Here is a 22,848-nt window from a genome sequence, read left to right as displayed (position 1 = left end):
CGTCAACTACCGGCTTGGTGTCCTCGGTCAGGCCCATTGTACTTTGCTTGGCTCTTGCTCCACTTCTGTCCCTTCCCTCTAAACCACACCCTACAAAATCACTTTTCCTTTCCAGAATGAATCTGCTGTTTGAAAAACTTCCTGTCAAATTAAAACTGAGTGACAGACCAGGGCTCAAACCCAGAACTTCATCTTTAATGAACAATACTCTTCCTCACTGAGCTCTGAGTGTCAATGCAACATGGTTTGCAGGAGAACTTATGAGGTGTTTGGAAACTAGGAGAGATGTACTGGCAGAACTGAAGCTATGAAGATGGGTTGTGAATCATGCCCAGTGCCTCAGTCACTAAGAACACTACTTACATAAGGCAATGGTGTAGGTTTGAGTCCTGGCCTGATATACAGATGTAATCTGTCAGGAAGGTACATATATTTCACTGTTGGCTAGTGTTAATGAATGATCTCAATAGACTATCATCTTTAAGTTATGCTCCACAGATCTTTAATAAGACATTTTTATCTGTAATGGGCATGTATCTCTTGTGTGATGTGCGAATACCATTGACAGTATACCATCAACTAGCTGAGTTTCAAATTTTAAAATGGTGTCTATAACATGCCTATAATTTTAAAATACATGTCTGCTTGGTGCTGTGCAAGTATGTGAGCCTGGTGTGTAGGATGAGATGATCTAGGCTAGAAAACAGCTGTGTTGTGTACTGAAAATTTAATGATTATTCTACATTAGGTTCCTTGTGAGGTTTTTTTTCCCTAGTCTCTTCAGCACAATACTGAAACTTCTCTTTCAAGAATTCTTCCACATCTACTTCCATACTCTGCAAATCACTGTGATGTGCATGGCAGAGGGCACTTCCCATTGTACCAGTTGGCCCTTCTTTCCCCTCTCTTCGCGTACAGAGAGCAGGATGAATGACCATTTAAAAGCCTCTGTATGTGCTGTAAATTATCTAATTTGTTCCTTGTGTTCCCTACATGAGCAATGTGTAGGAGATTGTACTAGATTCTTAGATTTATCATTGACTGGTTCTTGAAACACTGCATGTAGGCTTTCTCAGAATAGTTTGCATCTACTCAGCTGTCTGCCAGTTCAGTTTCTTCAACATCTGTGTGACAGACTTCCATGGGTCAAACAGACCTGTGATCATTTATGTTGTGGTTATCTGTATACATTCAGTACCTCCTGTTACTCCTATTTGGTGCAGATTCCGTAAACTTGGTCAACATTTGGGGATGGGTCACATGGGTGTTCTTAAACAATCTTCTCTACAGACTTGTGTTCTACCAATGAACTGAAGGCTGCCCCCTGCTTAACATAAGCATTTGGATGAGTTGAGTGATTTCAATGGTGTCTCACTTGTATTGCATTCACAGGAAGCACATTTTTTGTAAAAGCACAGTTTCATATTTCTGCATATTTAAAGCAAGCTACCATTCTTTGCGCCACTTTATAATCTTACAGAGATCTGAAAATATTTTTGCAGACTTTTTCAGGCAATATTTCATTATAGGTAAGTGCATCATATGCAAAACATCTGAGATTACTGTAAGTACTGTCTGCAGTATGAATAGCATGGTTCCCAATGAACTTCCCTGGTGCACACCTCAAGTTAATTTTACATTTGCCGATGTCTCTCCATCCCAGAGAACTGCTACATCCTCCCATATAAGAAATACTCAAATCCTCAAAACAGTCACAGTTTGCTTGATACTCCATATGATCATGCTTCCAGTAAAAAGCCTATGTGTGGTACTGAGTAGAATGCTTTTCAGAAATGAAAGATGGTACATATCTCCGACTGCCTTGATCCAGGGCATTCAGTATGTCATGTAAGGAAAGTGCAAGTTGAGTTTCACATTATTGATGCTTTTGGTATCTATGTTGGTTGACAAGAAGGTGATTCTGTTAAAGGTAATTAATCATCTTTTAGCTCAGAATACATTAATAGATTATACAGCAAATGTAGGTAAAGGATTTTGTATGTATGTTTTTTGTATGTAAAGGGTTTTGTGGGTCAGTTTTGCTACCCTTCTTGTAGATGGGTCATCTGTGCTTTCTTCCAACTACTGGGCATAGTTTTTTGTTTGAGTGATCTGTGGTATATTATCATTAAAACAGAGGCCAACTTAGTCACAAATTCTAACTAAGCAACAAATTCAGTATGGAATATGATAGGAATTCCATCAGGCCTGGAACTGTGTTCAGTTTTCGTAATTTCAGCTATTTTTTAACACCAAAGACAGTGATAGGTATAAAATTCATCTTCACAGTCGTGAAAGAATTGAGGGCAATAGACTCAAATTTTCCTTTGTGAAGGACCATTTGAAAACAAAGTGAAGCATTTTTGCTTTTGCTATGCTACCCTTAGTTTGATGGACTCGGCCATTGACGTCTGGACACTAACTTTGGTACTGCTAATAGCCTACATATATGACCAGAATTTCTATGGGTTTTTTAGTTAGAGATCATTTGATTATTTTTTTTAATACTTGTCTGCACTCCACGCACAGTCAGCTGTCTGGAGGTATCAGTGTCTGATGCGTAGTGTGTATATTTAAAGTAACCCTACAGTTCTCAACCTTATGGTGCAAGTCTAGGAAGTGACATAATAGCTTTTAACAGAATTTTTGAAGTCTCTGGTTCAGTCTTTCCACTCAGCTCAGAATCTGGGGGGCCACAATCGGTTCTGGGGACAACATTGCAAATTGTAACCTTTGTTAAAACTCCATGAGGAAGTCTGGTCTTTTTAACCTTCTCTCTCTCACTGGAATGGCTCCAGTGTTTTAACATATGCCACAATCTGCAGTTGGTAACAATCTGCTCCCTCAATGGCTGCAGAATAGCTTCTTAAACGTGCTGAATAAGCCACTCGGGCTTACACACTGAGTGCACTTGATGTTCCTTGCCATCCATTAATGGCACTTCCCTAAAAGCTGCCATCATTCACCACACACTTGAACATGCAATGATTTATATATAGACCCCAACCCTTTTGCATTTGTCTTCTCATGACACAGGACACAGCAATTTTTTCAGCAGGTGAAATGAGTCACGCTGATTCAGTTTTTCAGTGGAAGGTAGAACCTCATACTTAGGGGGACAGGCAAAGCACCCTGTGTTCTCCCTGGTTTCTGACTTCCCTATACAACACACTTAGCCCTAGCATTGACATGCCATTCACTCAAGTGGATGAGTAGTGCAGTGCCTCGAGAATTTCGGGGTAAATTCTAGAGACACTCGTATTTCCACCATCTTGAACACACGATATATTAAAGATGAGTGTGTGAAAGTCGAACTGTGTCTACTGTGCCACAGTTTCTGTTGTGATGGTGCTACGTCAGTCATTATCAACAACAGCTGAATGTTAAAGAAAAGAAAAGACACTTATTCACTTTCTTTCGTGGGGTCTGGATGGTGGACCTGCTAGAGCTTTCTAGATTGCATTTCTTATAAAGTATGTAAGAGTATCTGCAGACCAGCAATTGTTGGGCTTACAAAAAATGAACCATTTATATGGTGTTTTGTTTGTGGAAGTGAAAATATAGTAAGTTAACAAAATTCCTCCAAAACAGCATCTTATCTTCAGAGAAGAAGTTGGGCAGACAATCGCATCCGGCTATCCTGTTAAGAATATTGGCGAAACAACTCCACATAAGCTCAATAATAAAGTGGGAGCGTGAGTCTGGCACACCAGCACCACACTGCTCTCTAGTCGTCGTAAACCCTGGCATTGACATGCCACTCACTTAAGTGTATGAGTAGCAGTAAATCCTGTAGAGAAGACAGGCAGAGGACAGTACTTAAGTTACTTTTGGTATCTTGGTAAATGACTCTTTAAGAGCCCTCCAAACACATGCATTCACAGCAACTGCTCTCATCCTTCTTAAAGCTATTTGGACTTCACACTCTAATGTTATTACTGGCTAATATTAAACAGCAACAAACAAATAAACCTGGATATCTACGGTATTTATTCGAATCTAAGCCGCACTTTTTTCCGATTTTTGTAATAAAAAAAAACGCCTGCGGCTTAGGATCGAGTCCAAAGTAAGCGGAATTTTTGAAAAATGTTGGTAGGTACCACCACAACTAACTTCTACCGTCGAATATATGTAGCGCTACACAGGCATGCTTTGCAGGCACAAAGATAAATACTGGCGCCAAAACCTCTGTGTCAGTAAATAAATTAAAAAGAAAGGTAGAAGACGAGATTTCTTCTCTGCCCTGAGTTTTGACCACTGCATTTTCATACATTATCCAACGAAGTAAACAGAAATCCCATATTGTTAGTATTCGAATGTAGCAGCCTTTCAAATATTCGTAGCAACAATAATAAATTTCTTTACACAAGGCTTTAGGATTGTTGCACAAGTTGATACGGTGGGGGCTCGTTAAGATTTCACGTAGCATCACATATTATGGAAGTTTGTGAAGTGCTTGTTGGTGTTAGTGAACCATAATGAAGCGCTTTCATGATAGTGCCAAATTCAAGATGGGAGTTATTTTTTTTGCGGAACAAAAGTTCTAATCCTGCTGCAGGTCTGCGATACGGGATTGATAAGAGCAACGTCAGGCGATGGCGACTGCAGAGAGACAAATTATTTGAATGTTCAAGTTGCAGGAAAGCGTTTAGTGGGCCAAAGTGTGGCCGATATCATGCACTAGACGTGATTTTAAATGAATTTAAGCAACAGCGTCAGAAATTCCTGCCTGTGAACGCCGAAATTTTAAAAATTAAGCCACGTGAAATTGCTAGATAGCAAAAAATCGAAAATTTTAAGGCTACTCGCAGCTAGATTGATCTGTTTATGAAGCGCTGGGGTTTGTCACTTCAGAGGCGGACTTCAGTTGTACAGAAGCTGCTGAAAAATTATGAAGAAAAACTTGTAGAATTTCAGCGCTTCATAATCAGGCGGCGCACAGAAAATCTTGATCAGATAGGAAATGCCGACCATACTCTTATATTTTGACATGCCGTCAAATTATGCGGTTGACGCCAAAGGAAAGAAAGACATAAGTGTTCTTACAGCAGGGGGCGTGCACAGTAAAAGGACGTAAATTATCACCATTCATAGATTTCAAGCGAAAGACTTTAGCGAAATCGGAAGTGTTTCCAAAAACTGTAATTGTACGAGCAAACGAAACCGGGTGGTTTTCTGAGGACATGATGGTGGAATATATTACGCGCGTGTGGAATCGACGTCCTGGTGCAATGCTTGATTTACGCAGTCTGTTGGTATTTGATGCGTACGCAGGCCATACAACACCTGCAGTAAAACGAAAATTAGGGGAAAGCAAAACGGACTTGGCAGCATTTCCAGGCGGGATGACGTCTGTTTGAACAAACCATTTAAGGACAAGCTTAAACGCATGTACACAGACTGGCTTTCGAAAAGCGACAGACAACTGACACGAACAGGTCGTGTAAAACGGCGCAAGATTGTCGCAAGCGCGCCAATGGATTTATGATGCGCGGAAGTGTGTACTAAATCAAACTGTGCAACAAGCATTTAAAAAATGTTCGATATCCAATGCACTAGATGGTACGGAGGACGATGCTCTGTATGAAGAAATGAGCAACAAAGAATCGAGTGATAGTGAGTCAGAATCATGACTGATATTTTAAACATTTAGTATAAGATGTATTTGCAAACCTAATCAAATTTTGTTTTAACTGTCAGCGTTTAATTTTTAAGTTAGTTTCATTCTTTTTTTATAAGGGTTGCTACTCTGCATTGCACAGGATAGAAATGCGTGGAGAGCTGCACCAAACCAGTGTACAGACAGAAGATAGCAACAACACACACTGCTTGTTTTGCAAATCAAACTGCCTTTTCCTGCTGCTAGTTATTTTATTTATCCCATACGCGTTTCGCTTTCTCCTGTTCTAAGGCATCATTAGTGGGATCTATAATGATACAGTTTTGTTATAGTTATCAAACAGTTCACTTCGCGAAAAAAAAAAATCGCGAAGTGAATTGTTTCATAATCTATAACAAAACTGTATCATTATAGATCCCACTGATGATGCCTTAGAACAGGAGAAGGCGAAACGCGTATGGGCTAAATAAAATAACTACCAGCAGGAAAAGGCAGTTTGATTTTCAAAACGAGTATTTATATGCTTGCTGCGGAGGATGACCACACAAACTTGTTAACACACACTGCATTTGAAGTAATTACCAAAAATCTACTACGCAAATCCGACTGGCAAGACTGTTTTGGATGTATGTCAATATGTCCAACTCTACGTTCTGATTTTTTTTTTTTTTTTTTTTTCCTACCTGTGACAAGAGATGGTTGCTAATAGGAACTTTTATGAATCTTGAATCACATGCAGTATTCTCTGCACCATAATAATAATAATAATACGAATGTAAACATTATGCTATGTATTTCATGTTTGCTATTATCTCATTTAAATCCTGTCTGCCTAATAAACTACGAAACTTGAATGAGACAACAGCAAACGCGGAAGAATATACATATCCTGTCATGTTTATATTCGTATTATTCTTATGCTGAATAGTGATAGTCAGAAATGAAGCACGGTAACTGACTAGATTTTTAAATCTAAGATAATTCTAATTTCTGTACAGAATGTAATTTACTAAAGAGGAGTCTGCAAACATTTTCAAACGGACAAAAATTTTTGCGAAACTCTCGTTCAGAACATCTTCCATCATATGCAGTCTATTATTTGGTTCTTGTTATGAAAGAAAGCAGCAGTATAAGTAACAACACACAGCAGTTTCTTGCCATTATTTCGCTAATGAGACAATTCCTCTTTTGTTTTTATTACTATTGTGAGCGGCCGTAGCGCGCACAAATGCAAGCCATGCCGCGAGCGGCGACAGGCCGTATACACTCATTATCAGAATGCGACAAACAATGCATGACAGTACAATAATGCATTTTCAGCTTAGTGTGACGGAAACACCTATAACAAAGATAAAGGCACTTAATAAATCAAAGCATAACAAGCAATCGATTCAAATCAGACGAAGCACGTGAAAAAGGAAGGGTGCCCTTATAAATACGGACGGAGCGCCTGACACATAGCAATGGATACCTGGTAAAGCTTGACTGCGAAGATTACGACTCGAACCAAATTACTGTAGCTGTATCTTCATGCATTCGATTTAAATTGTCTCATGTTACAATGGACCAACTTGGTTTCGATTTGGAGGTGTGGTCTAAAACGTTTCTCTCCCCTTGAATGCGGAGTCTCAAATGTCAGGTGCGGCATAGATTCGGGAAAAATTTTTTTTGCTTGATTTCGAGTCTCATTTTTCAGGTGCGGCTTAGATTCGAGTAAATGCGGTACTGTACATATTAGTTTGTCTGTGAAGTGTGTTACTCTCAAATGCATGCATAAAGTTGTTGCAGTTCTTGTGCAATTATTTTCTCATCCAGATTAAAATGTTAAGAGTGCTACATTTCTTGGATGTTGTTAGATGCCTTGACTGACAGTATACAACATATCAATAGAACTGTTGCTCCCTATGGTCAGGGTAAAAGACTCCAGAAGTTCCGTCTTTATGGTAAAACATGGAGTGCAAGTGGTCTTTTGAAATTTCATTGTTTCTATGACAAAGCTGCACCTAGAAGGCTTAGTAATTCTCATTACATTAAAAAAGTCTTAAACAGTACACACCAAGTTGCAGTCACGAGAAAGCACATAAAGTTACAAAATTCTTGCAACATTTGTTAATCCGTTTTAAAACTGGAATACTGTGAGACTTATGGACGAAATTTCAAATTGCAAATGAATTCTGTATATGAATGATTATTGGAGTAAGGTACTGTGACAGTTACAGCACACATCTAATACTAAGAAATTAAATACCTTATACCTAAATGTAATTGTGCTGGACACTGGGGAATTAATTTATTTACAGTACTGAAGGAAAGTTTGTTATACTTAATAGTAATAGGCTTTTTGCTGTTGTTTTACCTTTGTTATTGTTTTAATTCAAGGTTTCCTGAGCACTGGAGACTCTGTGGTACCTGGAAACATGGGCCTCAAGGATCAGGTTGCAGCCTTGCGTTGGGTAAAGGACAACATCATTAATTTTGGTGGTGATCCCAGGAATGTAATTTTGTCTGGTGTTAGTGCTGGAGCTTCATCTGCTTTCATGCATATGATGTCACCCTTATCAAAAGGTACCATCTGATTATCTTTATCTCTTGCTGTTTAAGTTTACTGTGATCAAGCAAACGAAAGTAACAAAGGCATAATGCAGCTCAGGAGTTGCTATCTAAATAATTTACAAATAAATAAAACAATTAAAACAGTGTTGTGTACTGTAAAGAAGATACAGAAAAATTCTTTACAGGAAATTACCTATTGTCCATATATTACCAAATATGTACTATAATTTAATTGGATAAATTGTTTCCAAATATCTACTATAATAGACTTTGATGTATGAAATTGTTTTGCTAGTTGTGCTGGATGTTTATTGAAATGCCATTTAGGGGTCTCTAAAACTCATTGCATCACTTACATCTGTATTTAAAATTTGTATAGCACCTGGTACAATGTATCTTCCGACCTTAACTTCATTAATTTGTGGCTAGATCTCTGATGAAAATATAGCTAGATTGGAACTGTCAGATTTTCTTTTTGTTTATGCTTCATTTTTAATTATTATTTGAATACTGTCTGACAAAGGTCATATTAAGTTCTTAATTTCTCCTCTTCCTTTGATTTTTTAGTTTTTCCAATCTTCCATCCTATCTTCAAACACTGGTGCTCTTTTTCTTCCATTCACACTGTTTATATCTTGTTGGTTATTCTGCCTTTGAGTCATACTAAACACAGTCTTTTTTCCTGTATTTTACTCTACAGCAACAACATTTTATCAAGTAATTTTTGATTTCTTTGTTGCTGGAAAGATAAGGCATGGGAGATTACTTTTTGTACAAGGTTGCGAGGACAATTACAGTCAATGTAATACCCTCGGTATATTTTGAGAGGGACTGCTCATCACTGCAGATGCTAAGACTACAGGTGGATTGTCTGTATGGAAGGGACTTCTTGGTATGGAATGGGTGGCAGCTGTCAAAGTGGAGGTATTGCTGGTGGTTCGTAGGTTTGATATGGGTGGAGGTACTGATGTAGCCATCTCTGAGGTGGAGATGAAAATCTAGGAAGGTGGCTTGTTTGGTTGAGTAGGACAAGGTGAAGCGAATGGGGGAGAAGTTGTTGAGGCTCTGGAGGAATGTGGATAGGGTCTCCTCACCTTCAATCCAGATACCAAAGATGTGATCAATGAATTGAACCACGTGAGGGGTTTAGGATTCTGGGTTTTTAGAGAGGATTCTTCTAGATGGTCCATGAATACCGTATTTACTCGAATCTAAGCCGCACTTTTTTTCCGGTTTTCGTAATCCAAAAAACCACCTGCGGCTTAGAATCGAGTGCAAAGCAAGCGGAAGTTATGAAAAATGTTGGTACGTGCTGCCACAACTAACTTCTGCCGTCGAATATATGTAGCGCTACGCACACATGCTCTGTAGGCACAAAGATAAATACTGGCGCCACAAGCTCTGCGTCAGTAAATAAATTTAAAAAAAAAAGTGGAAGAAGAGTTTTCTCCGCCGCGAGTTTCGACCACTGCATTTTCATACATTATCAAACGAAGTAAATACAAATTCCGTATTGTTCATCTTCGAATGTAGCACAATTTCAGTGTACTACGAAAATCTGACTGGCAAGACTGTTTGGGATGTTTGTCAATACGGCCAACTCTACATTCTGAACTTTTTCCTATCTGTGAGAAGAGATGGTTGCTAATAGGAACCTGATGAAATTTGAATCACATACAGTATTCTCTTCACCATAATAATAATACGGATATAAACATTTTGCCATGTATTCTTTCGTGTTTGCTGCTCTCTCATTTAAATCCTGTCTGCCTAATAAACTACGAAACTAGTGAGACAACAGCAAACGCGGAAGAATATACGTATCGTGTCATGTTTATATTCGTATTATTCTTATGCCTAACAACGATACAGTCAGAAATTAAGCACGGCAAGTGACTAGATTTTTAAATCTAAGATGACTCTAATTTCTGTGCAGAATTTGATGTACTAAAGAAGCGGCCGCAAAGATTTTCAAACGGAGAAAAATTTTCGCCTAACTCTCGTTCAGAACATGTTCTATCATACGCAGTCTATTATTTGATTCTTGTTGATCATTATCAAAGAAAGCAGCAGTGTAAGTAACAACAAATAGCAGTCTCTTGCCATTGTTTCGCTAATGAGACGATTCCTCACTTTTTTTTTAATTGTACGCGGCGGTAGCGCGTACAAAAGCAAGCCATGCCGTGAGCCGCGACAGGCCGTAAACACGCACTATCAGAATGCGACAAACAATGCATGACACAGTGCAGTAATGCATTTTCAGCTTAAGAGTGACGCAAACACCTATATCAAAGAAAACGGCACTTGTCAGCTCAAAGCAAAATAAGCAATCGATTCAAACCAGACGAAGCACATGAAAAAGGAAGGGCACCCATATAAATACGGACGGAGCGCCTGACTCATAGCAATGGCTACGTAGTAAAGCTTAACTGCTAAGCTTACGACTCGAACCAAACTACTGTAGCAGTATCGTCATTCATTCGACCTAAATTGTGTCTCATATTACAATGGACCAACTTTGTTTCGATTTGGAGGTGCGGCCTAAAACTTTTCTCTCCCCTTGAATTTCGAGTCTCAAATTTCAGGTGCGGCTTAGATTCAGGAAATTTTTTTTCCCTTTATTTCGAGTCTCATTTTTCAGGCGTGGCTTCGATTTGAGTGCGGCTTAGATTCGAGTAAATACGGTAGGCTGGCATAGGATGGTGCCATGTGGGTACCCTGGATTTCTTTGTAGGTAATGCATTTCCAGACAAATTTTTCGCATTTTTTGCACCACTATGGATCCTTGTTCCTTCCATCTGTGTCAATACAGAAAAGTTTTCTTATCCATAGCCAGATCCCAGTCCCACATACTGTTCCTGCATTGTTGCTTGGCTCATGAAATCCCCCCTAATGGAGTTATCAAATTACCCATCTGTGGTTTCCTCCCCTCTTTCCACAATGACCTCCACCTGTTCAGATTCCATCAATCCTTAGCCCTCACCAACATAGTCCTGCAAAACCATATCAACCACACCCAGTCCTCTTGTAGTACCTTCTCTCCACCCACAAAATTCTTCTGCAATGTAATCCCAAATTCCTGGAACCCATAATGCACATTAAAACCCTTACCCTGCAGGAACTTGAGAAACATGCACAACGCCACCTCAAAAAGCTCTCCATCCTGCTCATTTCCTATTACTGCCTCAAAGTACAACTGTCCACCACCTCTACAACAACCTCCAAACCTCCCCCATGTCCTCTCATAGCTGACATTGTCTTGCAGACCTACTACACTTACCCCACCCTCCAAAACTCCCTACCACCACCACCACCACCACCACCACCACCCAGAACCTAAATAGACCCACCACACAGTCAAGAACCTTTCCTCCAAAAGCCTTAGCCCCACAGAAATATTAGGCCTTTCCAAAGGCCTCGCTTTTTGCTCCACTCCCAAATTCCATCATGCAGGACTTGTTAAGGACCTTCTGTCCTTCTCCCGGTCCCTACAGTGGAACACTATTTTGCCTCCAACCCGACCAGCCAGACTCAACCAAAGACCAATATTGAACCTTGCCTAACTCAATTCACTGCCGGCTGCGGTGGTCTAGCGGTTCTGGCGCTGCAGTCCGGAACTGCGGGACTGCTACGGTCGCAGGTTCGAATCCTGCCTCGGGCTTGGGTGTGTGTGATGTCCTTAGGTTAGTTAGGTTTAAGTAGTTCATAAGTTCTAGGGGACTTATGACCTAAGATGTTGAGTCCCATAGTGCTCAGAGCCATTTGAACCATTTTTGAACTCGGTTCACTCCTCCACCCAACCGTGATCCACCCCCACTGCCTCCAAATCACCCTCTGTTAACTTCCCAGAATTTCTTAACCTCAAACCTTGCCTCACCATCATTCCCAAATCCCTCAACATGCAAACTAATCTTACATCTGCAGAAAGAACCACAGTCCACCATCTAAAAACTGATCCCGACCTTATAACCCTAAATGTAGACAAAGGCTCCATCTCCATTGTTTTGAACCCCAAGGATTACCTGGTGGAAGGACTGTCAGCTGTCAGATAATTCCACCTACAAACCTTACCATAGTGACCCCATCCCAGTAATCCAGCTGGATCTCCCATCACTACTTAAATCCTTAGGCCCATCCCAGAACCTCTCCCCAGAGTCTACTTACTCCTACCACTCCTCGCACCCCCACCTTCTACATGCTTCCTAAATTCTATAAACCCACCACCCAGAACGCCCCATTGTGGCCAGTTACTGTGCCCCCACTGAGAGAATCTCTGCTCTCGTAGACCAACACCTTCAACCTATTACCTGAACCTATCCTATACAGAAGATACCAACCATTTCCTCCACAGACTCACCACAGTTCCTGTCCCTTTACCACGTGGTGCCCTACTCGTCACTGTTGATGCCACCTCCCTCTACACTTACACTGGTAATGCCCATGGCCTTACTGCTATTGAACACTACCTTTCCAGACCCTCTATGGATTCCAAACCAACAATCTTCTTCCTAGTCACAGTGACCAGCTATATCCTCACATACAATTACTTCTCCTTTGAAGGCATTACCTGCAAACAAAACTGTGGTATGCCTATGGGCACCCATATGGCACCATCATATGCTCATCTTTTCAGGGGCCATCTAGAGGAATCCTTCCTAAAAACCCAGAATCCTAAACCCCTCACCTGGTTCAGATTCACTGGCGACATCTTTACTATCTGGATTGAAGGTGAAGACACCTTATTCACATTCCTCCAGAACCTCAACAACTTCTCCCCATTTGCTTCACCTGGTCCTACTCAACCCAACAAGCCACCTTCCTAGATGTTGAACTCCACCTCAGACATGGCTACATCAGTACCGCCATCCGTATCAAACCTACTAACCACCAGCAATACCTCCGATTCGACAATTGCCACCCATTCCATGCCAAGAAGTCCCTTCCATACAGACTATCCACACATGGTCATAGCATCTGCAGTGATGAACAGTCCCTCTCAAAATATACCGAGGGTATTACATTGACTGTATTTGTCATTGCAACCTTGTACAAAAACTAATCTCCTGTGCCTTATCTTTCCAGTCTCCCCCCCCCCCCCCCCCCCAAAGTCCCACAGTCCAGCCACAGAGGAGCAGTCCCCTCGTAACACAGTACCACCCAGGACTGGAGCAACTGAATTACATTCTCTGCCAGGGTTTCGATTACCTCTCATCATGCTCTGAAATGAGAAATATCCTACCCACTATTGTTCCCACCCCTCGTACAGTGGTATTCTGCCATCCACCGAACCTTCACAATATACTCTTCCATCCTTACACAACCCCTGCTCTCAATCCCTTACCTCATTGTTCATACCCCTGTAATAGACCTAGATGCAAGACCTGTCCCATACATCATCCTACCACCACCTACTCCAGTCTGGTCACAGACATCACCTATCCCTACAAAGGCAGGGCTACCTATGTAGGCATGACAACAAGCAAACTGTCTGTCCGCATGAACATCCACCACCAAACTGTAACAAAGTACTATCTGAAAAGAAAAACCTACAAAAATATTCAGCCAAGTCTTGACAAGATATGATATTGGAGCAAAGATTGGCAACTTGTGTACCAAAATGTATATTTTTTTTAACTTCAAAAAAGCAGAAACATATTATCCTGTAACTACAATATCAGTTATTCACAAATTGAATCAGTCAACTTGGGCAAACACTTGGGTTTAACAATCTGCAGGATTAGAAATGAGGTTGAATAGTAGGTAAAGCAGCGAATAGAATACACTTTAGTCCATTGCTAGGATGCTATGAAAATGCAGTGAGTCTGCAAAGGAGCTTGCTCACAACTCTCATGGCTAATCTAGAATATTGCTCAAGGAAGTGGGATCCATATCAAATAGTACCAACAGATGAGATTGCACAATTAAGAGCAGCATGAATGATCAGTTGTTTTTTGACCAATAAGAGATGGCATCACTGAGATGCTGAAAACTCAAACTGGCAAACTGGCAATTATGCTGTAAAAGGCCCCTTACAAAGCTTGAAGAGACAGTATTAAATGAGGAATCTCGGAATGTTCTACAACCCTCTATGTAGCACTTTCATAGAGGCCATAAAACAAACTTAGACTAATCAGAACATGTAAAATCATTTAAGCAATCATTCTTCCCCCATTCCATGTGAAAATGCAATGGGTAGAATGTGTAATAGATTGTATTGTGGGAAAGACCCTCTTTATGCACTTCATGGTGGTTTGCAGTGTAGAAATGTTGATGTATACTGTGATTGTAGATGCACTACAAGATATTTCTGCTATTCCAGGTTTATTTCACCGTGTTATAGCTATGGGTGGCTCACCATTAAATCCTTGGTCATTCTCAGAAACAGCCAAGGAACGATCTCACTGCCTTGCAGAACACTTTGGCCTTACAACAACAGATTCAAAAGAATTAGTTAAGTTTCTGAGAACTATCCCTGCAGAAAAGTTTCCACAAGCAATGAAACATGCTCTGAGTGATGAGGTGAGTTGTGCAAACATTACTGTACATTTATAGATCTCTGTTTCTGGTCATTCACTCTAACATCAGTTTTAGAGATAAACTAAAGATGTTAATGGATCTTTGAATACTCATGCATGTTGACAACAATTAGGAGTAATAGAAAAAGGTTACATAGGCTAAAGTACTGAAAAACTGATTACCATGTACAATGAGAAGCAAAAAGATTGCCCAATCAGAATAATTTAGAGTCCAAAACCAGTTAATTGTGCATGCCCAAGTTCAGAAGTGCCAGTGTTCATAACACTTCATCCTGGTGTTAACATTGTCAAATTGGACTGAAGGAAAATTTGGAAAATATTTAGAGTAGGTTTCCCGACCATGTTACAGTTCTGGGTGGAGATTTTAATTTGCTGTATATAGACTGGGAGACTCAAAAGTTTATAACAGTTGGCGGTGACAAAGAATCCAGTGAAATTTTTTTTAAGTGCATTACCTGAAAACTACTTTGAGCAGTTAAACAGAGAACCAACTAGTGGCGATAACATATTAGACCTTGTGGTGACAAACAGACCCGAACTATTTGAAACAGTTAACGCAGAAAATGGAATCGGTGATCAAAAAGCAGTTAATGCATCTATGATTTCAGCCATATATAGAAATATTAAAAAAGGTAGGAAGATTTTTCTGTTTAGCAAAAGTGACAAAAAGCAGATTTCGGAGTACTTGATGGCTCAACACAAAAGTTTTGTCTCGAGTACAGATAGTGTTGAGGATCAGTGGACAAAGTTCAAAACCATCGTACAATATGCATTAGATGAGTACGTGCCAAGCAAGATCGTAAGAGATGGAAAAGAGCCACCATGGTACAACAACCGAATAAAAAAACTGCTGCGGAAGCAAAGGGAACTTCACAGCAAACATAAACGTAGCCAAAGCCTTGCAGAAAAATAAAAATTACGCGAAGCGAAATGTAGTGAGAGGAGGGCTATGCGAGAGGCATTCAATGAATTCGAAAGTAAAGTTCTGTGTACTGACTTGGCACAAAATCTTAAGAAATTTTGGTCTTATGTCAAAGCAGAAGGTGGATCAAAACAAAATGTCCAGACACTCTGACCAAAATGGTACTGAAACAGAGGATGACAGACTAAAGGCTGAAATACTAAATGTCTTTTTCCAAAGCTGATTCACAGAGGAAGACTGCACTGTAGCTCCTTCTCTAGATTGTTGCACAGATGACAAAATGGTAGATATCGAAATAGACGACAGAGGGATAGAGAAACAATTAAAATCGCTCAAAAGAGGAAAGGTCACTGGACCTGATAGGATACCAGTTCGATTTTACACAGAGTACGTGAAGGAACTTGCGCCCCTTCTTGCAGCGGTGTACCATAGGTCTCTAGAAGAGCATAACGTCCCAAAGGATTGGAAAAGGTCACAGGTCATCCCCGTTTTCAAGAAGGGACGTCAAACAGATTTGCAGAACTATAGACCTATATCTCTAACGTCGATCAGTTGTAGAATTTTGGAACACGTATTATGTTAGAGTATAATGACTTTGCTGGAGACTAGAAATCTACTCTGTAGGAATCAGCATGGGTTTTGAAAAAGACAATCGTGTGAAACCCAGCTCGTGCTATTCGTCCACGAGACTCAGAGGGCCATAGACACGGGTTCCCAGGTAGATGCCATGTTTCTTGACTTCTGCAAGGCATTCGATACAGTTCCCCACAGTCATTAAATGAACAAAGTAAGAGCATATGGACTATCAGACAAATTGTGTGATTGGATTGAAGAGTTCCTAGGTAACAGAACACAGCATGTCATTCTCAATGGAGAGAAGTCTTCCGAAGTAAGAGTGATTTCAGGTGTGCCACAGGGGAGTGTCGTAGGACCATTGCTATTCACAATATACATAAATGACCTTGTGGATAACAACGTAAGTTCATTGAGGCTTTTTGCAGATGATGCTGTGGTATATTGAGAGGTTGTAACAGTAGAAAATTGTACTGCAATGCAGGAGGATCTGCAGCGAATTGAAGCATGGTGCAGGGAATGGAAATTGAATCTCAATGTAGACAATTGTAATGTGCTGCGAATACATAGAAAGAAAGATCCTTTATCATTTAGCTACAATATAGCAGGTCAACAACTGGAAGTAGTTAATTCCATAAATTATCTGGGAATAGGCATTAGGAGTGATTTAAAATGGAATGACCGTATAAAATTAATCATTGGTAAAGCAGACGCCAGACTTGAGATTCATAGGAAGAATCCAAAGGAAATGCAATCTGAAAACAAAGGAAGTAGGTTACAGTACACTAGTTTGCCCACTGCTTGAATACTGCTCACTGGTGTGGGATCCGTACCAGATAGGGTTGATAGAAGAGAGAGAGAGAAGATCCAATGGAGAGCAGCGTGCTTCGTTACAGGATCATTTAGTAATAACAAAAGTGTTACAGAGATGATAAACTCCAGTGGAAGGCTCTGCAGGAGAGACACTCAGTAGCTCGGTACGGGCTTTTGTTGAAGTTTTGAGAACATACCGTCACCGAAGAGTCAAGCAGTATATTGCTCCCTCCTATGTATATCTCACGAAGAGACCATGAGGATAAAATCACAGAGATTAGAGCCCACACAGAGGCATACCGACAGTCTTTCTTTCCACAAACAATACGAGACTGGAATAGAAGGGAGAACTGATAGAGGTATTCAAAGTACACTCTGCCACACACCGTCAGGTGGCTTGCAGAGTGTGGATATAGGTGTAAAAATAGAAGCAATATAATAGTTAGGATACAGTGTATGTAAAGATTCATTCTCATCATATCCTTTCTTTCGAAAATCATTATCCAAGCATGTGAAAATGGTTGAAACAAAAAAGCTCCACATCAGTAGAATTACTGCAATTATGAGTGTTCCACATTTTTTTTTCAATTGCTAAGTGAATAGGGTGATGATTTACAAATGTAAGGGATGAGCATTCGCATCTAATTGGAATCAGTTGCCTTTCTTTTTATGCTTAGATCACCACAGATTGTGCAGCTGTAGGCATTTCTAGGTTCCACTATCTTTCAAAAGATTCCATTTTATAATAGTCGAATCTTTAAACAAACAGACAAATGGTCCTTGTAAAAATATTGAACGGATTTATTTATTTGTAATTATTTCAACACACAACTTGCTGTGTCCATCGTTTTCAGCTTATCAGCTTAGAGAAACATTTTAGCTAATTTGCATAATTTTCCTTATGTGCAGTTTACACAAGCATCTGGATATGCCTTCCATTACCTGTTATTTCCAGTTTAAATATTTATTCTTAAACTATGGTAGGGCTATTCGACCATTATGCTAACAAGAAGAGATCAGAAGCTGCTTGGTAGCATGTCTACTTACTGCACTGGTAGTTCTAGTATGTGTCGGGTCGAATCTTACTGCAGCCCTTTTTTTTAATCACATCACAAATATTTTATGCTTTATTTACTTTTGTTATTAAATTATATTTTCTTTTTTGCTTTTATTCAACATTCTCTTCAGTTGACGTCTAAACATAATCTTCCTTGGAAGGATATATTTATTTTACCTCCCATAACAATAAAAATAATCATCCTTGGAGGGTGTTAAAAAAGCAATGTTCTTGAGGACAATATTATGGAAATGGAAGAGGAGGTAGATGAAGATGAAATGGGAGATATGATACTGCATGAAGAGTTTGACAGAGCACTGAAAGACCTAAGTCAAAACAAGGCCCCGGGAGTAGACAACATTCCATTAGAACTAATGACAGCCTTGAGAGAGCCAGTCCTGACAAAACTCTACCATCTGGTGAGCAAGATGTATGAGACAGGCAAAATTCCCTCAGACTTCAAGAAGACTTCAGTTTAATAAGTCACAGCTGCAAAATACTAATGCAAATTCTTTACAGACGAATGGAAAAACTGGTAGAAGCCGACCTCGGGGAAGATCAGTTTGGATTCCATAGAAATTTTGGAACACGTGAGGCAATACTGATCCTATGATTTATCTTAGATTAAGGAAAGGCAAACCTACATTTCTAGCATTTGTAGACTTAGAGAAACCTCTTGACAATGTTGACTGGAATGCTCTCTTTCAAATTCTGACGGTGGCAGGGGTAAAATACAGGGAGCAAAAGGCTATTTACAATTTGCACAGAAACCAGATGGCAGTTATAAGAATCGAGGGGCATGAAAGGGAAGCAGTGGTTGGGAAGGGAGTGAGACAGAATTGTAGCCTCTCCCCGATGCTATTCAATCTGTATATTGAGCAAGCAGTAAAGGAAATAAAATAAAAGTTCAGAGTAGGTATTAAAATCAATGGAGAGGTTCGCCAATGACATTGTAATTCTGTCAGAGGCAGCAAAGGACTTGAAAGAGCAGTTGAACGGAATGGACAGTGTCTGGAAAGGAGGGTATAAGATGAACATCAACAAAAGCAAAACGAGGATAATGGAATGTAGTCAAATGAAGTCAGGTGATGCTGAGGGAATTAGATTGGGAAATGAGACACTTAAAGTAGTAAAGGAGTTTTGCTATTTGGGGAGCAAAATAACTGATGGTCAAAGTAGAGAAGATATAAAATGTAGACTGGCAATGGCAAGGAAAGCGTTTCTGAAGAAGAGAAATTTGTTATCATCGAGTATTGATTTAAGTGTCGGGAAGTCATTTCTGAAAGTATTTGTATGGCGTGTAGCCATGTATGGAAGTGAAACATGAACAATAAATAGTTTAGACAAGAAGAGAATAGAAGCTTTCGAAATGTGGTGCTACAGAAGAATGCTGAAGATTAGATGGGTAGATCACATAACTAATGAGGAGGTAGTGAATAGAATTGGGGAGAAGAGAAATTTGTGGCACAACTTGACTAGAAGAAGGGATCGGTTGGTAGGACATGTTCTGATGCATCAAGGGATCACAAATTTAGTACTGGAGGGCAGCGTGGAGGGTAAAAATCGTAGAGGGAGACCAAGAGATGAATACACTAAGCAGATTCAGAAGGATGTAGGCTGCAGTAGGTACTGGGAGATGAAGAAGCTTGCACAGGATAGAGTAGCATGAAGAGCTCCATCAAACCAGTCTCAGAACTGAAGACCACAACAACAACAACAAGTGTATGATGGATGATCATCATGTTGGTAAGTGAGATGTCCTTTGGGGTACCAAGGTCGAGCTCCATAGATTTTTTTTTAAGGAAATGCTCATAGTATGCTGAATTAAATTTGAACTTGCCTTGAATACATTCTTAAGTTCCTGCAGCCATGTAAGACATCCAGTCCCAACATTTCACACTTATACATCCACTTCTAGTGCATGTGGCTATGAAGCATGCATCATTTCATTGTCCATCTGTGTGGTAAACGAGAGCAGGATCTCTGCTCGTGGACTCAGTTGTGCTCTAGACAAAGAAAATGACTTTCCTCCAATGGACATCTTCCCAGGAACTCACTATTGCTAGTCTATCCATGACTTGTTCATCAGACAACAGTTCTTTGAAAAAAGTATGAGGGGACCTGATTCCAAAATCCGTTAATCTTCTGGGAGCAATTCTCAACTATCCCAGGAAATGTGAAGTGCTTCATAATTCCTGGATAAATAACAAAGGAGCATTCTGGGCAAACCTGACCAGTCGTTCATCATGTCTCCACTCAGACTCATGGTCTTCCAGGTATTGAACATCTTACCACCTCACCATTCTCTAAATTGTCTAATTGATCTCCTTGCTGTGGAAGCATAAACACCGTAACAATGTCCACCCTCAGATGCACTAAAACCATTTTCAAAGAGAGCAGTTATTCACTGACATTCACATCAGCCATTTTGTAGCAGACCTATGATGTACGCCAATCAGCTGATATGTTTCTCTTAGCTTAAAACTATAGAGATGCCAGGTGTCAGTCGAAATAACTTGAAATAAACACAGTATTTTTACTATGACTATTTTTCTGTTTGTGTAAAGGTTAACCTATCATAAAATGGAATCTTTTGAAAGAATGTGGAACCCAGAAATGCCTTCAACTGCACAATTAGTAGCGAATTAAAATTTAAAATATTAGCTACACATGTTTAAATATATAAAAACAGAAGAAAACGACAACTGACTCAGTTAGATTTGAACATTCATCCTTTATGTTCATAAACCATCATTGTATCCTTTCAGACATTGAAACAAATGTGAAATCCTTTCATTCTAGTAATTTGACTGACATGTAGTTCTTATACTTCAACTGTTTCTACCTGAATCGAATAATGATTTTTCTAGAGAAACAATACAGTAAGTTAATCCACGGACTGCTAGAATTGTGAACACTGGCACTTCTAAGCTTGGGCATGTGCAATGCTCTGTTCTTGGACTCTTAAATTATTTGGGCTGGGCAATCTTTTTGCCTCTCAGTGTATAAAGTGTCCCTGGAGGAACTGTCAGTATTCAAGGACATAACAGGGACGATCATTTAAAGCAAAAAAAAACTCCTTATGAACGTATGATCTATTCCAAATGGTTTCCAAGATAGAATGCATTTAATATAGATTGTTATTTATTTTATGTATTATTAAATACGTAGTCAGATCTAAACATGTAAACGTGTCCAACAGTTAGTAAACATTACATGGGTTTTACAAAATATCAATTGAAAAATATGTACTTTTAACACTTTCGCTTCTAAGCATTATCATACTTGTCACATGATATTATCTACTCCAAGGTGTTCAACAAATGAATTTTCCACTGGGCCTATCCACTTGTTACTGATCATGCTGCATCAAACACAGTTCTGAAAATAACTTGGAAATCTCATAAGCCATTCTGAATAGGGCATTTGTCCATATGAAGTTTCTGCTTTGAATGAGTGTTCCTGTCATAGCCCCGAATATTGAGAATTCTTCCTGAGACATCCTGTATCTTCATATCCTAACGATAAATCAGCTTCAGTCCAGTCAAATACTTATTGCACCATTGCATGCATATACACTGAAGTGCCAAAGAAACTGGTATGGGCATTCGTATTCAAATAAAGAGATATGTAAAAAGGCAGAATATGGCACTGTGGTCGACAACACCTATATAAGACGAAAAGCGTCTGGCACAGTTGTTAGATCAGTTACTGTTGCTACAATGGCAAGCTGTCAAGATTTATGAGAGTTTGAACGTAGCGTTATAGTCTGAGCAATGGGACACATCTCCAAGGTAGCAGTGTAGTGGGAATTTTCCCATACGATCATTTCACGGGTGCACTGTGAATATCAGGAGTCCAGTAAAACATCAAATCTCTGAGATTGCAGCGGCCAGAAAAGGATCCTGCAAGTATGGGACCAATGACAACTGAAGAGAATCGTTCAACATGACAGAAGTGCAACCCTTCCACAAATCGCCGCAGATTTCAATGCTGGGCCATCAAAAGGTGTAAGCATGTGAACCATTCAATGAAACTTCATTGATATAGGCTTTTGGAGCTGAAGGTGCATGTGTGTAACCTTGATGATTGCATGACACGAACCTTTACACCTCACCTGGACCCATCAACAATGATGTTGGACTGTTGATGACTGGAAGCATGTAGCCTGGTTGGTTGAGTCTCGTTTCAAATTGTATTGAGCAGATGGATGTGTACAGGTATGGGGACAACCTCATGAATCCATGAACCCTGCATGTCAGCTAGGGCTGTTCAAGCTGGTGAAGGTTCTGTAATGGTGTGAGACATGTGCATTTGGAGTGATACGGAACTCTCAATATGTTTAGATACGACACTGTGCATTCCAATGGACGTGTGCAATTCCAGCAGGAAAATATGACACCTCACATGTCCAGAATTGCTACAGAGTGGCTCCAGGAACACACTTCTGAGTTTAAACACTTCTGCTGGCCACCAAACTCCCCAGACGTAAACATTATTGAACATATGTGGAATGCTTTGCAACGTGCTGTTCAGAAGAGATCTCCACCCCCTACTCTTGTGGATTTATGAACAGCCCTGCAGGACTCATGGTGTCAGTTCCCTCCAGTACTACTTCAGACATTAGTCAAGTCTATACCATGTCACGTTGCAGCACTTGTGTGTGTGTGTGTTCAGGGATGCCCTACATGATGTTAGGCACGTGTACCAGATGCTTTGGCTCTTCAGTGTATAACAGATTGTACCGTAGGTGATTCATCAACTGTATAAATGT

The 22,848-nt window shown here is 39.9% G+C and overlaps 1 protein-coding gene across 1 annotated transcript in view; it reads left to right on the top strand.

Annotated features, from left to right (window-relative positions):
- Nucleotides 1-22,848, top strand: part of LOC126162508 (esterase FE4-like) — a 159,887-nt gene that overhangs the window by 69,332 nt on the left and 67,707 nt on the right. Inside the window, exons 4-6 of the mRNA XM_049919060.1 lie at nucleotides 1-26; nucleotides 8,000-8,185; nucleotides 14,493-14,692. The exon at nucleotides 1-26 is cut by the window's left edge and continues 137 nt beyond it. Of these exons, the coding sequence (XP_049775017.1) occupies nucleotides 1-26; nucleotides 8,000-8,185; nucleotides 14,493-14,692 (412 nt within the window). The remainder of the gene's footprint in view (nucleotides 27-7,999; nucleotides 8,186-14,492; nucleotides 14,693-22,848) is intronic.

This window comes from Schistocerca cancellata, chromosome 2 (assembly GCF_023864275.1).
Source record: "Schistocerca cancellata isolate TAMUIC-IGC-003103 chromosome 2, iqSchCanc2.1, whole genome shotgun sequence".
Classification (NCBI taxonomy): Eukaryota; Metazoa; Arthropoda; class Insecta; order Orthoptera; family Acrididae; genus Schistocerca; species Schistocerca cancellata.
This window is presented reverse-complemented; position numbering and strand designations above follow the sequence as displayed.